The 13,541-nt window shown below is 33.7% G+C and overlaps 1 protein-coding gene across 2 annotated transcripts in view; it reads right to left on the bottom strand.

Moving 5' to 3' along the window:
- Positions 1 to 2,054: 2,054 nt before the first annotated feature.
- Positions 2,055 to 13,541, bottom strand: part of LOC107692983 (serine/threonine-protein kinase 10-like) — a 57,715-nt gene continuing 46,228 nt past the window's right edge. For both annotated transcript variants that reach the window (XM_016492215.1, XM_016492216.1), the window contains 9 exons: positions 11,951 to 12,074; positions 10,989 to 11,168; positions 10,133 to 10,225; positions 9,926 to 10,055; positions 9,718 to 9,842; positions 8,175 to 8,363; positions 7,977 to 8,102; positions 4,390 to 4,503; positions 2,055 to 3,133 (listed from right to left, as the gene is read on the bottom strand). In XM_016492215.1, the coding sequence (XP_016347701.1) occupies positions 2,993 to 3,133; positions 4,390 to 4,503; positions 7,977 to 8,102; positions 8,175 to 8,363; positions 9,718 to 9,842; positions 9,926 to 10,055; positions 10,133 to 10,225; positions 10,989 to 11,168; positions 11,951 to 12,074 (1,222 nt within the window). In that variant the 3' untranslated portion in view covers positions 2,055 to 2,992. The remainder of the gene's footprint in view (positions 3,134 to 4,389; positions 4,504 to 7,976; positions 8,103 to 8,174; positions 8,364 to 9,717; positions 9,843 to 9,925; positions 10,056 to 10,132; positions 10,226 to 10,988; positions 11,169 to 11,950; positions 12,075 to 13,541) is intronic.

Raw genomic sequence — 13,541 nt, 5'->3', positions numbered from 1 at the left:
CTTAATGTAAATCAAATAAACATTTCAAATAGTCAAAATGTTTTATTATTATTATTATTTTGAGCAATTCCATTTATACTGGTATTAAACTGTAAGCGAGAGCTATCAACAGTACACTTTTTTTTTGCTGTCTTCTATTTATTGTCTTTTTTAAATTTTCTAGTCAATTTATTTCCTTACATAATTTATGGGAACTTAATTTTTATTACCAACAAAGAAAGAACTATAACTAGATTTTGGAAGGCAGGGGTTTTCAAAATCCCCCAAACGATGTTCACCTTGCAAGAGACCCCTTTCCTAAAAGTAAGCAATAAAGAAGAGCTAAACATGTTATTTGTGTTTTATAGATGTACTTTTTTCCTAAAAGTAAGCAATAAAGAAGAGCTAAACATGTTATTTGTATTTTATAGATGTACTTTTTTTTTTTTCCTCAAAATGATATGCAGTTGCAGTAAATTGACAACTGGAATGAAATGCTAGAATAAATGAATTGTGATTAATTTATAGACTCTAATCTTTAGAAAGCATAATGAGAATGTAATATCACATTATTGGATATTATTTAAACTAGTGAACTGTTTTTGCAATGTTATGGCACCATTTTAAGGAATCTGTCAAAGGTTTGGAACCATTAAGATTTATGAAAGAAGTGTCATTCACCAAGGCTGTGTTTATTTGGGGGGAAAATATATACAATTATTATATATTTTTTTCCATCACAGAAATTAATTACATTTTAAAAATTATTCAAATATAAATGATGGTATTCAAAATATAAAATAGACTTTTAAATTGTATTAATATTTCATAATGGTGTTTTAACTATTTACTGTAAGTGTGCAGAGTTTAATTGAGCAATATGACACGAGGAAGAGATTTCTTTGCAGTTTCAGATGAATCACAGTCGTGTGCGAGTGTCATATTGATTTAATAAAAAGCTTCTGCAATATTGAGTAACTCACACTGCAGCTACAATATGACCCGATTTCTGAAATGTAAACATCTCAAGTTCAGTGGTCAAAATATCATTAAAATCTCACTTGGTCTTAAACTATGAATCAAAAAATGGGGACCATACATTTTTGTGTTTTTTTTACCTACACTATTATTATTATTATTATTATTATTATCATTAGTAATTAATATGATGATGATGTTTGTGGGTCAAACTGACTCTAACTGGTTTTAATACAACTCATCAAAAATCACACTATGAAAAATAGTAAAATATTATTAAATAAACGGATCAAAACAATATTGTATTAGTACAAAAAAGACTACAAAAACACATTACAAAAATAAAATAAATGAGAAAAACTGTATTTAACAAACATTTTAACATTTCCAAATTGTATTTATATATTTTTATTTTCATAAAACTGAATATACTGTACATTAATTACAGCTTTTCCTTTAATTCCTCAGATATGATTAATTCCATGTTTGTGCTTTTGGAAGTTGATCTTTACCCAAATTAGGCTTTTTATTGTGCATTTTAGGCTCATTTCCACTGTAGAGAACAAATGAAGAGCTGTTTGTGTAAACTAAAACTAACAAAAATATTCACAAAAGGAGGAGAAACGTAGCAGAGGTTCCATTCATCTAATTAACTTCAATTCAATTTGTGGCGCAGAACTAACTACCTGCTGAATAAAGCGAGAATTCAAACAACATAGCATCAAGCTAAAATCTATTTTGAACTGTAGGTGGCGCTACAGGTGTGCGATGTGAACACAGCTGGAACTGAGACGTTCCTCTTTCTAGTGTGTCAGATTTATTAAAAGGATAGTTGGCCCAAAAATGAAAATTCTGTCATCATTTACTCAAGCTCACGTTGATGCAAACACAAGATATTCTGAAGAATGTTGGCAAGATATTCTTTCCTGTGGAAAAATACTATGGAAGTCAATGGCTACCGACTTCAAAATATCTTCTATCGTGTTCAACAGAAGAAAGAAACTCAACATGAGGGTGAGTAAATGAGGACAGAATTGTCTTTTTTTGAGCTAAAATAGCTATTCCATAAAATGTAAATCAAAGAAAATGATCAAAACTAAAAGATAAACATCTCATTTATTATAGATACTCTAAACAGTTTCTCATCATCCACACTGAAGCTTTGGTTACTCAGAGTTACAGACTCAGAAAGGAACGATCAACACTGTGCTCCACAGACATTAAAAAAAAAAGACGTAAATCCTCATACCTTCAGGCTTCAGGTATCGCTTTTGAAAATATAAATCCTTCAAATGGCTAAAGACTGGAAGCTGATGTAAAATAACACGCGTTTAAAATCGGAGCACAACAACATATTGCACTTTGGTTAGGTGACAGTATCAGACAGCAACATATAAAAAATTATCAATAATAAACTAGAGAAAACATGCATAAACACATTTCTGGAGTTGCTCTCGTCTCGTCCAGTGTGATGCATTTACAGTAAATGTGCCAGTGGCAGACAATAAACACTGCAGAATAATAAAAGTGGCAAATTAGTTGCTGTCTAATACATAAAACAACAAAAACACTCGGTAAAATGACAATGTACCAATTAAAATGTACACTTTTTCATAAGTTCCTTTTTTCAGCATCTAAATATTTGTACAAGGAAACTGGTTATAAAAGAAAAGGGATAAGTTGCAACTTTATATATATATTTATGCATATATTAACTGATCATAGAAAAAATAAAAACATAAGAACATGCAAGGTTTGTACAATATATTTGGCAATACAATTAAACTAACTTTTAAAACGTTTAAATAAACTAAGGCAAGCGAGTCTGTCAGAGCTGTCCTAGTCATGCAGTTCAATGCCCTCATTTAAATGAATGCATCTATGCACTTTCATCTCATGCTATTAAACGAATAAAGCGGATCTGAATGCTGTTTCAGGTGACTGTGCTGCGCTGCTGCTTTGTTCCTGTGCACTTGCAGACAAATCCGCCTACGCCTCCAGAAAAGTGTGGCGACCCTAAATGACAAGCAGGAGCTCATGTGGTGGACGAGTCGATGTACGGCAGGAACCTCGTGACTTTGTTTGGTGAGCCGACGCTCTGACACTGGGAATCATCACTCATCTTGAAGAAAAGCTCCTGCTCTTTCTTCCTCAGGTTCAGTTCCTCCTCCAGAACCTGAGAGAGGAGACAGAAACACATCACACTTCAACTCTACAGTCGACTGATGTTTATTGTCATCAGTCAATAACTCACAATTAAACACGCGTTCCCTCTCTATCATTTAAACAGTAATGCTTTTATATCACTGTACAAGTTGTTCTATTGCTTTTATGCCTTTATATGATAAACAAATTGCAGTCATTTAATATTGTGAGTAAAATGACTATAAATTAAAATGAGAAATTGTAATAAAAAATAAAACATGTAGATGCATAACAGTAATGATGAGAATTTGAGGAGAAAAGTGCTTAATTGTGTCATAATGTGTGTATATACTTCTTTTAATTAATCAATTAATCTTTTTCATTAATTTACTTTTTTTCAGCAATGAACTTGATCAAAAGTGACAGTAAAGACATTTTGTAATGTGACAGAAGATAACTTGAACTTTCTGTTCATCTGTGAATCCTGAAAAATAAAATGTATCAGTTTCCACAAAATTATTGGGCGGCACAACTGATTTCAACACTGATAATAATCAGAAATGTTTCTAAATCAGCATATTAGAATGATTTCTGAAGATCATGTGACACTGAAGACTGGAGTAATGATGCTGAAAATTCAGATTTGATCACAGCAATAAATTATATTTTACTATATATTAAATAGGCCTGTCATGATCATGAATTTTGTGCTGACAATTAATTGATTAATTATTTAATTGTCTTTGTTCAATGCAATGAGCCAATATTTGTAAGCCAAATACATTATTATTTTATATATATTATTTATATGTATTTTACTTCGAAATATATAATTAAATAGGCCCACATGATTTTCTTTAATGCTGTGAAAACAATATTTTAAAAGTTAAAATGTCTTTACTCTTGGTCCATTTTACATGGACAATGGAGCCCAGCAAACCTGAATATGTGAGCTGTGTAATAATATAATATAATATAATAAATATAATATAATATAATTAATATAATAGCAATTTGATCAAATAACTGTAATCACATGATTCATCAAAAACCTGACGGGCCTAATATTAAAATAGAAAACAGCATTTGAAATTGTAATATTTAACAATGTTACTTTTTTCCTGTGTTTTTGATCAAACACAGTCTTGGTGAGCAGAAGAGACTTCATAATCTCACCTCCCTCAAACCGCTGAACTGTAGTGTAATACTGTAATGTATTTGTGTATTTAGATGTCCGGGTGAAATATGAGCCAGCCTCGTCTCTAGATTCGCACGAGTAAGTCAGACCTTCTTCCTGGGCTTGAGGTGCTCCCTCCATTCCTTCAGCTGCTGGTTGTGCTGCTCATCCACAGCCTTCAGACGCTGCGTCTCGTTTTCTATCAGCAGGTGACACTTCTCATTCTGCAGGAGACATTCACACGGATCAGGCTACGAGCACACTAACACGGACACATCTCAAATGCATCGTTTCCCCTCCGTCCACACTGAAGAGTGTTTTTTTTTTGACCGAGCTTGAATGTGAAAGTGTATTTGAAAACACTACTATTGTAGTGTGAGGGATTTGAAAACAAAGACGCATGATTACTCGTTTGATGCATATTGTGTCTGTAGATATTTACGTATGTGCCTGTTATGTGCGGTTCACTCACAGAGCTGTTAAATATGTATGATCATTTGTTTAATCTTCATACATTCCAACAAAGATGACAGAAAATTGCTGCGTAACATTATTTGTAACTTCACACAAAAGCAAAAACACCTCTTTTGCTGTTTGATTTTTTTTGCTTCACCTGAATGATACGAAACTTGGTAAAGGTTTTGGCACTTGGCATGTGAACACAAACAAAACTCATGGATGTGAATTGAAAAGGTTAAACAGTCCTGAAAAAATAGTCAGACTTGCATTGGAAACAAATGGAAAAGGATTTTCATCTAGCAGAAACCTTTGGTACTGCGAACCAAACCAAGTCTGACATTTTTTGTGATATCAACCTCAAATTCGGAACACATTTTGTTTAGATTTACGGCTTTTAATTTTTAGCAGTTTTAAAGTAAAACATGTTTTGGAAAATATATATTTTATATCAAATTTAAAAATAGTATTTTTGTGCATTTTTCATAATAATACACTTATCTTTTTTTTTTCTTTTTTTTTTTCACTTTTTGTACGTTTTGTCACTTCAGCAATAATAAAAGTGTCTCCTTTAAAATAAAAAAATAAATTAAAAAAAGACCAAACGTAAGTCTGTGCTCTAAAGCATTGAAGATTTACAAAAGTTTAAGATGGAAATTTCATTTTCAGGTCTATGCTCAAAAAATATTTAACAGGTAATAAATGGATCATAGCTATTCTATGAATATAAATTAGTACCATAAATTCCACAACAATACAAAATATTAAATAGCATTATCAAACTAAAATATAGCACATTCATTTCATTGAAAAAATAAATAAATAAATAAAAATCAGTAATTTTTGATTGCCATGTGGAACACAAAATAAGTTAGATGACATCGGGGTCCAAACTAGCGGCGCCGAATGTTTTTATTACCATGCTTTGTGCACATCATCACTGAGTTTTCATGCTAATTTCTATGGACCTTTTTCACATTTCCGGGTTTCTCAGCAGCGGAAGTCATCATAGTTGGGTTAATTTGAAGAGCGGAGAATGGGAGAGTACCACAAATATATTTTTTGCATTCCCATTTGCTCAAATAGCAAAAGAAAAACTCCATGATAGTGTTTTCATGACTTTCAATAAAAGGGAAAAAAATTGAGAGAGACTGATAATTGCTGTTTAGAAAAGAGAACGATGTCAAATTTACCGTCCCTCCCATAGACGCTGCATTAGTATCACCCTCGCATTAGCGTTAACTAGTATTTTTGTAATTTGATGCAAAGGTAATATAATACAAAGAATAGTGTTATAAATGTACATACATTTTTTTAAAAATACAAATATGAAAAACTTTCGAGGATTTATGATGCTGATGACCGTTAAACGTCTTGTGAAAAGGGTCCATTAATTGTTCCTCACGGCTCTGCCATCAAATAAAACAGTTGCCATGCCAACTTGCTAGTGTAAACAAAAGCTTGTGACGCTTGCCCCGCCTCCGGGCTCTTCTGATTGGTCCACTGTTTTGGAACTGACACTGATGAGTGGCGCTGCTTGTTAAAGTTGAAATTCTTTTAAATTGACACGCCATCTTAAAAACGCAGCACTCATGTGCGAGACGCTGCAAAAGATGTGAACACTAGGGGTGGGCGATATAGCCTCAAAATTATATCACGATATTTCAAGAATATTTGCGACAGCGATATTTATGACGATATAGAATGGAACAACGTTTTATTGGTGATTGCAGCTGGCAGGCAGCAGCATTTATTAGTGCAAACACAATGAAGGGCATTTTCCATCCTTTTCCAATGAGCTACTGTCATCGATGACAGACTACCTAATTCCAAGTGTAAATCTATTGTCATAAGGTGGCAGCAGCAGCTGTGTGTTCGACTTGAAGCAGACCGATGACGTATGACGTTAAAATACCGCGAGAGTGACTTATCCCTTATTTACCCCTAATTTACACTGCGGCGCGCTACGGCTCTGACGCGGCCACTCTAGTCAATGCTTGTGTTTACACCAGCGGTGCCGCGCCACGTTTCAGAAGCGGCCCAGAAGCGGCTCTCTGCGCCGCTTTGCCATACGTCATCGCGTCGCTATATCATTGATATCGCGATATGACACTTTTTTATCATGTAAAAATTTATACCGGTATCATCGTGGATGGTATGATATGGCACACCCCTAGCGAACACAACCGCCATTCACGTCCGTCTAGCGCGTTTACATAGAAAAACACATGCATTTAGAGCGATTATATGAACAGTTTGGTTAGCATGGTCTGTGGTGGATTTTCTTCATGTCAGGGCAACAATTCAATAAACAAGAAGTTAATATTAAGTGACTTAAATTGTAGAGACAATATTGTCTTTTTTTGCTCTATTTAGCTAAAGAAAATGGTTTGTTATTGAAATAATTAGCATTTTTTAACAAATCAAATGAAGCATCGATTCACTGACCATAAAACAGTTTCTTACTTCATTCCTGAATGAATCAGCCGTTTTGAACGAATCGATTGAATAAATGACTCAACGACTCGCTCATTAAGACAGTGGCTTGTCGCCACCTACTGGCAATTTGAGTTTCATATTTAAAAGCATCATTCTATTTTTTTTTTAGTGCTGTCAAGCGATTAATCGCATCCAAAATAAACATTTTTGTTTACATAATATATGTGTGCGTACTGTTTATATTTATTATGTATATATAAATACACACACATGCATGTATATATTTAAGACCAATATTTTTTGTTTATATATATATATATACAATATTTATATATAATATAAATGTATGAAAATAAATATATATGTATATACATGTAAATATTTTTCTTAAATATATACATGCATGTGTGTGTATTTATATATACATAATAAATATAAACAGTACGCACACATATATTATGTAAACAAAAATTTTTATTCTGGATGCGATTAATCGTTTGACAGCACTAACTTTACTATTTTAAATTTCATATTTAAAACATTAATCTCATAACATTATTCATGCAATTTGTAAGTGCAGTGTAAATGCATGTATACAAGTGCTCCTAAAAAAAATTTGTTTAAATAAAGGCATGCATTAGCCAATGTAAACATGTTTTATTTAAAGTGTATTCTGGCACATACTGTACAAGGATGTCTCTGGCCTAAACCCCTAGACCAAACAAAAAAATATCATCTTTTGTGTTCTACACGACGAATGCGAACAGCTTTTAAAAACACCTGCACGAAACATTGTGCTCACCTGCAGCTGCTGCAGCTCTCTGGCGTTTCCCTCGCACTCGCTGATCCTCTCCCTCATCTGGTTCTCGTGTTTCTGCTGCTGGTGCAAGCGCTCGGCCTTCTGCCTCTTCTCCTCCAGCCTGGAGAACTGAACAGAGAGAGAGATGAGGGTCTCCGAGAGGAGGACACATACTGTATGGCCGTCGGGGACACGCTTTACCTGCTTGGTCTTCTCGCGGTCTTCTGCAGAGCTTCCGCTGGAGTGGATCCTCAGGCTCTTCTTGAACATAGCCATGCGTGTTTTAGCCTCGCTGCGCTGGATCTTGGGCAGCCTGTTCTTCTCCTGCTGCTGTCGGGCCTTGTGGAGCTCGATCATACGCTGGTTGTAGCACTGCATCTGCTCCTGCTCCTGTGACAGCACACACAGTGTCAGAGCGCTAACATACAGCACCTTTCCCCCCCGCAGGGTGCCGGAGCCCAATCTGACCCCATTCTGCACTCTTCAGATAAACCTGATGTCTTTGATGCAGGAACTGCTAACGTGAGGCTAAAGTCTAAAAAACAACTAAAGCACAAAAGAGAACTCGACGATACAAAGCTACAAAATGCTTTTTGACCAAAAAAGGCATGATTTTTCTGTTTGAAAAAAAATTTAATTCAGTTTTGCTAATGACTGATTCACTAAAACGGACTCTTTTACTCTATTATATACTATTATCATTTTTTTCCCCAATATTTTGAATTAGCTTTTATTTTTATATTTTCATTTTAATATTCGTTTAATTTTTAGTAATTTTGATATGTGCTAATGTTATTTTTAGAAAAGATTTTAAGAAAATATTTTATTGGCTTCATTTATTTTTAGTTGTATTTCAGTTTTAGTTTTTCCTGTTAGTAATTTTAGTGCCTCAACTTAGTTGCCAAGGTATATATTATTTATATACTATTATATTTTTATTTATATTTTGAATTAGCTTTTATCTTTATATTTTCAGTTTTTATTTTAATTCTATCTTAATTTTTTTGTAATTTCGCTATATGCTTGTGTTATTATTATTATTGATTAAGTTTATTTATTTTTAGTTTTTAGTTGTAGTTCAGTTTAAGTTATTTATTTATTTTTCATTTTCATTAATAATAATTTAATAATTTACTAATTCAGACTGATTTGTGAACCAGTTCGACTGAATCATTGAAAAGAAAAATACCAAAATGAGCAAATTTTACTCTAATCAACAGTAATAATAACTGTTATTAATGTTTAACCTAAAAAGTAATTTAAATCAGAGAATAATTAGAAATGCATTTAAAAATGTCTAAAAGAAATGAATATTCATTAATAAATTAACAATTTACATGACTTATCCAGGTCTGGACAACACTTTTTATTATTTTATTTATTTTTTTTATTTTATTTTACTTTTTTATTTTATTTTTACTTTTTTATTTTATTTTATTTTACTTTATTTTACTTTTTTATTTTATATTTTATTTTATTTTATATTTAATATTTTATTTAATATTTAATATTTTATTTTATTTTTATTTATTTATTTATTTAATATTTTATTTTATTTTATTTTATTTTATTTCCAGGTTTTCTCATCAAACAGAGAGCATCACAGGCAGTAATGCAGTCAGTCAGTCATTGCTCGTCGAGTCGGTGGAAATGCAGGCTGCCTCTAAAGACTTTCACAGATCTCTCAGATGGGTACCAGCACCGTGTGAATGGAAAAGGAGTAAAGATTAAGCATCACTGAGACCTTCTCGTGTTTCTTGAGGAGCTGGTGTCTCTGCAGGAAGTACTGGTCCTTCAGCTGCTGTTTGAGGAGCTGGTGTCTCTCGTGCAAGCTCTTCTCTTCCAGGTCCCACACAGTGGCCTCTCGCTCTGACAGACGACAGCAGCACTCGGCTTGTAAGCATGCAGTCTACGTAAAAGGTAAGGATGGTCGGGTCTGAGTGCATTTATACCTCGGAGCAGATTCTGTTTCTTGATGAGACACTGGCGCTCCGTCTCGGAGATTTCCCGCTTGTTTTGAGCAATGATGCTCTTCAGAGTCGAGTCCAGAAAATCCCTCTGGTCTGCCAGGAACTTCTCTTCCTGCGCAGAGACGACACACAAACCTTTTAGCAGTTCAGTTCAGTTTTTGCACACACAGCTTTAAGTCTTTAACTGACCTCGTCTGATTTCATCTGCTGGAAGTTGTTCATTTTGATCTTCATACTGTCTTTCCTCTGACTCCTGGGCATTTTCTCCACTTCTTGTTTGACCTGAGACGAAATAAAGATACAAGTGTTTTATTCTTTTTTGTAAAACATAATAATGTTGACTTACGCTTGTTATATTTTATGCAAGAATATATTATGAGATCACACAGAACCTCTAATCATGTGTTATTTTTTAATTTAATAACATATAAATTACGTCCTATAAGCTTCCTATAAATTGTCAATATATAGTCATTAACTCAATTTTTAAATCATTTTTTTTAAATCAACCATATTGCTTCTAAATGTGTACTCTTCTTTAGAAGAAAAAAAAATAAAAATCCTGTCATATTTTTATCAACACTTCTTAATTTTTTTTTTTCTGTTTCGTCTTATCTTTGTTATCTTAAAAAAAAAAATAAAAAAAAATAAAATCTTTCATAAACAGTGATGCTAGATTTATAAAAAAAAATACAGGTCAGATTTTACTGTTAAATGCTGGATTCTCGTGGTTTTCATCCTTCTGAAAATTATTCCAACAATACTGTTCGTCTTTGTCGTTATTGTTATAGTTGTGGACTTTCTTAGATTATTAAAACTTTATAGTTATATCATGCTTGACGGCCTTCTTAACATCACTTCTAGAAGTTCTAGAATATTATTTACACACTTAAAAATATTCATCGGTTTATTTCATTATTATAATTGGAAACTCAATTTATTACCAATAAAGTCTTAATTTATTACTGTCTGTTTTGTGAAACATCACTGAAATTAAATGTGGCTCAAGTGTGCTTTCTAGGGCTCGTATAACTCCGTGTCTCGCCTCTTTCTTGCGGTGCTTCATCTGGTCCAGGAACTTGTTGAAGGCTTTGTCTTGCTCGGCGCGGATGCGTTTGCCCTCGTCTCGCAGTCGAACCGTGTGCTCCATCTCCATTCTCTCGATGCTCTGCTTCTGCTGTTTCTCCAGCGTCTCCAGCTCGGTGTCGTAGTATTTCTTCTTGGCCTGCGAGCAAAGCCGCACAGTGAGATATAAGCACTATTTATTAGCATTTTACGTGTAATATTAGCAATATTTTAAGATTTTCTCCTCTCCCAGAAATAATGCACTCTTTAATTAACCCATCCTAACTTATATATACATATATAGCCTCAGTTCATCTGAGATGTGGTTGAGTTTGTTTCTTCATCAGGTTTGGAGAAATGTAGCATTGCATCAGTGTATCAGCAATGGATGCTCTGCAGTGAATGGGTGCCGTCAGAATGAGAGCTGATAAAAACATCACAATAATCCACACCACTCCAGTCCATCAGTTAACATCTTGAGAAGACAAAAGCATTGACGTTTAGAGCCGTTTTGGACTGTTTATACGGTGTTTGATCTGTGCAGATTTCTCTCCTGATTCAGACTTTTTCACTGGAGGAAGCGTTATGGATTATGGGCTCGTGTTTTAGTTAAAAACATCTTAATGCTGGATTTGTTTCAGCTTTTGTCTTCTCCAGACGTTAACTGATGGACTGGAGTGCTGTGGATTACTTGTGGATTATTGTGATGTTTTTATCAGCTGTTTGGACTCTCATTCTGATGGCACCCATTCACTGCAGAGACACTGATGCAATGCTGCATTTCTCCAGATCTGATGAAGAAACAATCTCATCCTGATCTTCATAATGTCTAGAGAGTGCTGTGCGTGGTGGATGTCGGAGACACTCACATTCATCTCCTGGTCTAGTGTCTAGCCTTGATGGGAAGATATTTAATTTTGTCTAGAGACCGCTGGGACTCACATTCATCTCCTGGTCGAATCTGCGCTGCATCTGCTCCCGCTGCTCTTTCAGCTTCAGATTGAGCAAAGCCTGAGCGCGATGCTGCTCTTTCTGCAGCAGACGCAGATCTCGAAGCTCCTGACGCCTGTGTGAATGAATGAACATATATACATATTTGAGGAATGACCTGTAAGCGTAACTTGTGTTACACAATAATCTGTAATTTCACAACTGTATGACATTCTTTATTATATAACTGTATGACATATGTTTTGAAATCTCTCCGTGTTTTTTGTCCATACAGTGGATGTCAGTGTGGTTTAGTTACTTCTTTTGTGTTCTGCAGTCATATGTGACCCTGGACCACAAAACCAGTCATAAGGGTCCATTTTTAAAAATGTAGATGTATGCATCAGCTGAAAGCTGAATAAATAAGCTTTCCATTGATGTATGGTTTATTAGGATCGGACAATATTTGGTCGAGATACAACTATATGAAAATCTGGAATCTGAGGGTGCAAAAAAATCTAAATATTGAGAAAATAATCTTTAAAGTTGTCCAAATGAAGTTCTTAGCAATGCATATTACTAATCAAAAATTAAGTTTTGATATATTTACGGTAGGAAATTTACAAAATATCTTCATGGAACATGATCTTTACTTAATATCCTAATGATTTTTGGCATAAAAGAAAAATCTATAATTTTGACCCATACAATGTATTGTTGGCTATTGCTACAAATATACCCCAGCGACTTAAGACTGCTTTTGTGCTCCAGGGTCACAAACAGGTTTGGAACGACAGGACGGTGAGTAAATCATGACAGAATTCTCCATTTTGGGTGAACTGTCCCTTTAAGATGAACATTTTCAACAACATGCATGGACACAGAATGTGCAGAATGCAGCGATAGACGGCCCACAGACAGAAAAACGCCTCCTCCTCATTCATTGCATGACTTCATTGACAGCCAAACACCAGAGGAATGTTCCACACAGATATTTTATGTGGGGCTGAATTTCAAGCCTGTCAAGAACACGGCCCAGTCATATTTCACCACAAAAACAAATGAAAGAACGAAATTATAAAAGTCTATTATAAGGAAGGTTGTTTGTTTTTTTCTTTACGCAAATATTTAATTGAAAGAAGTCTCTTCTGCTCATCAAGGCTGCATTTATTTTATCAAAAATACAGAAAAAAACTGTAATATTGTGAAATATTATTACAATTTAAAATAACGCTTTTCTATTTTAATATACTTTAAAGTATTTTTTTTTTCTGTGATGCAAAGCTGAATTTTCATCATTATTACTCCAATATACAAGTTATGGGGGGCAAAAACAAAAGTGTTGCGTTTATAATTCTGTTCAGTGTATATAAGAAGCAATACACTACTGTTCAAAAGTTTGGGGTCAGTATTTTTATTTTTTATTTCTTTTTTTTTATTAATTAATATTTTTATTCAGCAAAGATGTGTTAAATTGATAAATGTGATAGTAAAGACTTATATTCTTAGAAAAGATTTATATTTTGAATAAATGCAGTTGTGCTTAATATTAAATATCACAACTGTTTCCAACATTGATAATAAATCAGCATATTAGAATGAT

The sequence above is a fragment of the Sinocyclocheilus anshuiensis genome, unplaced genomic scaffold, assembly GCF_001515605.1.
Source record: "Sinocyclocheilus anshuiensis isolate Anshui unplaced genomic scaffold, SAMN03320099.WGS_v1.1 scaffold658, whole genome shotgun sequence".
In the NCBI taxonomy this organism is placed as follows: domain Eukaryota; kingdom Metazoa; phylum Chordata; class Actinopteri; order Cypriniformes; family Cyprinidae; genus Sinocyclocheilus; species Sinocyclocheilus anshuiensis.
Note: the sequence above shows the minus strand (reverse complement) of the source record. Positions and strands in the feature narration are given on the sequence as shown.